The sequence below is a fragment of the Elephas maximus genome, chromosome 13 (genome assembly GCF_024166365.1).
Source record: "Elephas maximus indicus isolate mEleMax1 chromosome 13, mEleMax1 primary haplotype, whole genome shotgun sequence".
In the NCBI taxonomy this organism is placed as follows: Eukaryota; Metazoa; Chordata; class Mammalia; order Proboscidea; family Elephantidae; genus Elephas; species Elephas maximus.
Genome location: NC_064831.1, coordinates 75,414,480 through 75,418,439, shown reverse-complemented (window position 1 = coordinate 75,418,439; position 3,960 = coordinate 75,414,480). Strand labels below are relative to the sequence as shown.

The 3,960-nt window shown below is 47.1% G+C and overlaps 1 protein-coding gene across 1 annotated transcript; it reads left to right on the top strand.

The window, feature by feature from the left end:
• The first annotated feature begins 168 nt into the window (after positions 1-168).
• NGRN (neugrin, neurite outgrowth associated) lies at positions 169-3,960 on the top strand. Its single transcript, XM_049905899.1, has 3 exons — positions 169-389; positions 773-883; positions 2,852-3,960. The coding sequence occupies exons 1-3, from the start codon at positions 226-228 to the stop codon at positions 3,474-3,476; spliced, it is 900 nt and encodes a 299-aa protein (XP_049761856.1). The 5' UTR covers positions 169-225; the 3' UTR covers positions 3,477-3,960.

Genomic DNA, 3,960 nt, shown 5'->3' with positions numbered 1-3,960 from the left:
CAGGCGCATCCAGTACTTCATTCCGGCCCTCCTGTTTCAGGGAAGCCCACTCCACAGTTCTCCAGCGGGAGGGGTGGGCCATTGAACGGTTCGAGCCCAGATACCTCCGCCTTCCTCGTGAAGAGGCGGGGAAGCCGCGCGCCACGCCCGCTCCTCCCACTTCCGGTCCCGCCTCTCGCTTCCGGTGCTGCTGCGTTTCGCGGAGCAGAAGCTGATTTCGTCGTCATGGCGGTTGCTCTGAGCGTCTTTCTGGGCGGGCGTGTCCGCGCCGTCGTTGCTCGCTGTGGGTTGGCGACCCGGGGGGTGACGGGCCCGAGCCCTGTCGGCCGCGAGCCGGACCCTGATTCCGACTGGGAGCCGGAGGAGCGGGAGCTGCAGGAGGTGGAGAGGTACCGGCTCCTTCCCGGGCCCTCAGCCTGAAGCAGGGCCTAGCCCCGGGCGCCCTGCCGCCGCATCCGCAGCGGCCCTTGTTTCTTCTCACTCGTTGTTTGGGGCGCAGCGGCAGGTGGTCAGCTACTTTGGAACCACGTTTTCCTTTACTAGTGACGTATTTCATCACCCGTTTAGAGTTCGGCATGCTTCCGGGGCTGCTATTGTTCTAGGTGTTAGATTTCTGGGGCTTTATACAGAGCAGGTCTAAGCCGGCAGACAGGATTCGGTCACCCTTGCTTACAAAGAGAAAAGGGCTGGCCGCTTCGTGATTTAGCCTGAGGCTCTCCAACCCCCTATGTTGCTTCCACGCATGGCCTCTGCTATTGGTTCTCTCCCTCAGCGCCCTGAAACGACAAAAAAAAGCAATCCGATTCCAGAAAATTCGAAGGCAAATGGAGGCGCCAGGTGCCCCGCCCAGGACCCTGACGCGGGAAGCCATGGAGCAAATCCGGTAAGACTCATGGTGTCCTGTTAGGATCTGCTGTGATGGAAAGTGTAGCATACCGGGACCTGGAAGGGTTTTGTCTTTATATTTTCTTTTACTTACTATCATGAAAAATTTCTAAGAAAAAATAGAATAATATAACGAACCTCCACGAATGTGTCATGTAGATTTAACAGTTTTTAACATCTTGACACATTTGGCTCATTTTTTGCTGAAATTTATATATATATTTTTTCCTTCAGTTTTTAAGTAGTAAATTCCAGACATTTCAACATTTAACTCCTAAATAGATCATAACGTTCTTAATCAAAGATCCATGCATGGGGCTTCCATGGACATGTGTATTTTTCTGGAGAGAGGATCTGTAACTTAGAAAAGCTTTCTACACCTGGCTTTTTTTTCTTAATATATCCTATAGATCTTTCCATTTCAGAAGAGAGAGCTCATACTTTTTTATAGATGCATAGTAACCATAGTTTGTTGAACTAGTGTTTTATGATGGGTATTTGATTCATTTCCACTCTTGTTGTCACAGTGTTCCAGTAAATAACTTCGACATACATCATTCTGCATATCAGCCAGGTTTGTTGGTTGTGTACATTCTCAGAAGTAGGGCTTCTGGATCAGAGGGCAAATAGACTTTGATAAAATTTGGCTGAATAGCCCTCCATAGATTATATGCTATTTTGCGTTCTCATCAGAGTAATTGTGGAATTGAGACTTAGAATAAAGGGGATTATGAGCTACAGTGGTTAAGAGCTTGGCTGCTAACCAAAAGATTGGTAGTTCGAATCCACCAGCTGCTCCTTGGAAACCCTGTGTGGCAGTTTTACTGTGTGCTATAGGGTCACTATGAATTGGAATCGACTCAACAGCAGTGGGTTTGGGTTTCGAGTTTTGGTATGTAGAGCTGACCAAGACTTTGTGAGCCTGTAACAACTCTCTTAGGCCCTGAGTCACCTCCCTCTCCTGTTTTCAACTACAGCTTTTTCAGACCTTCCAACTTCATACCTGTCATCCTTTCCCCCTTTTGTGGTCAATAAATGTTCCTTTACTTCAAAGAAAAACAACCCATTAGATAATAATCCTTTCAGCTTCCTGGTCTTCTTCCTCACCTCCTGTTCTCAAACTTAACCAGTTTATATACTCAAATCTCAGGGGAAGTGGTAGCCCTTCACTTGTCTAGAACCAGTGCTCTTGTGTGTTTTAAATCCTATCCCCATGTAGTTTCTCAGAGACTCACATTTGTTAACTTGAGGCCCTCCCTCCATCTCTTGTTCCCTGCTGGTTCCCGGACTGCCTCTTTTTTTTTTTTTCTTTTCTTACTACAATAAAACTGCCTGATGTCGTTCCTTGGCTCCCTATAGCTTGGGATAAACTCCAGACTCCTACCGTTCCCATCAGTTAAGGTGAGCTACTCTGAAAAAAGGCGATGTGCTCCTTTGCATTTCACATTCTGGTCCCTCTACCATCAGTACTCTTCTCTTTCTCTCCTCCCTTCTGCAAGCTTGTTCCTCCTTTTCATCCTTCCAGACCAGCTGTAGCTTGGACTTGATGAAGCAGATCCCGGGCCAGGCTGCAAGTGCTATGATTGCCTATCTCTGGGTCTCCCTTCTGAGTGTTCTCACAGCATCCTCTGCTGTAACATTTACCTAGTGTCATCGTATCTTAATATGTATCTGTCTCCACTACCAAGTTATATGCTCTTTGAAGGAAAGGACAGTCATATCAGCATCCTCAGGATTTGATGAGGGACCAGTAGAAAGAATTCAGTTAATGCGAAATAAAATGACCTGGCAGAGAGTGGCTGGCACACAGAAATGGAACACAGCCATTTAGCTTGTACAAGATGGGAACTGCGATGGCAGTTTTTACAAGCCCCCATCGTTACAGCTATTTATCACTAGTATAATTAGTTAGCTATTCTGATAGGAGAGTTTTTCACAACTTGACAACCTGTTCCTTTTCTCATAGGTATTTACATAAGGAATTTGCAGAGTCCTGGTCAGTTCCCAGATTGGCTGAAGGCTTTGATGTCAGCACCGATGTGATCCGAAGGGTTTTAAAAAGCAAATTTGAACCCACATTGGAGCAGAAACTGAAGCAGGATGAAAAAGTTCTTAAGAAAGCTGGGCTTGCCCACTCGTTCCGGCAGACTCAGGCCTCTGGGAATACCACAAAGCCACTCTCTGCTGGCCACCCTGTACCAGGCTGTTTGCCGATGCCAGGGGGTGAAGCCTTATCCAAAGGCCAGCGTCGCAGCACGGCTTTGAAAGTGATAGAGTCGAACACTCGTAGTACAAATACACCAAGGAGACAGAAAGGAAGGAATGAAGGAATCCAGAGCCTGGAAGGAATAAAGGAGAGCATTGTGCCCGTCACTGCAGCCCTGGGTCGTCAGAGGGACTTGCAGAAGTACTACACCAGTGATCGTGAGGGCACTGAAGGAACTGTCAGTTATGGATTGCCAAATGATGAGAAGCTGGAGGAGTTGAAGACAGGGGAGCCAAGTGACCAGAACTTGAACTTCAGCAGCAAAGTAGTGCAGAGGGGGCGGGAGTTCTTCGATAGCAATGGGAACTTCCTATATAGAATTTGAGTTGGGGCCTATCTTGTGGAGATGTGTGAAACAGCTGGGGAAATGTATTGGGAGCTGCCTGGATTTCGGCTTATGGGTTAGCCACCTTAGAGTAGGAGGAAGTGATGGGCCTGGAATATAAGCAGGAGGAGCTGCTTGGATTTGAATCTGACAAAGGACAGTGAACTTCAGGGCCAGCATGTAAAGGGCCAGGGTGAGTTGGGCTGGATAGATTCAGGCTTCCTGGAGCAGTGCTTCAGGTCTGACCCCTGCGGATCATCACCACGCAACTGCACCCTTCTTGCTCGGACTCTCTGTATATTGAAAAGCAGCCCATGTTGCATGTGTTGTGAGTTTCTGTGATACTTGCAGTATGTTTTTGGGAGGAAATGAAAAATTTGCTTTCTGACCTCATTTCCTTCTTGATTAATGAATACTAGTAGTTCTGGAACTGCTTAATCAATTAGTTGTTTTCCTTACGTGCAAAATAAAGTAAAATACAGCA

Excerpts from the sequence above, each read along its gene's own strand:
- NGRN (XM_049905899.1), top strand. The coding sequence starts at position 226 with ATGGCGGTTGCTCTGAGCGTCTTTCTGGGCGGGCGTGTCCGCGCCGTC. Across the intron at positions 390-772 it reads GAGCTGCAGGAGGTGGAGAG|CGCCCTGAAACGACAAAAAA; the intron begins GTACCGGCTCCT and ends TCTCTCCCTCAG. Across the intron at positions 884-2,851 it reads GAAGCCATGGAGCAAATCCG|GTATTTACATAAGGAATTTG; the intron begins GTAAGACTCATG and ends CTTTTCTCATAG.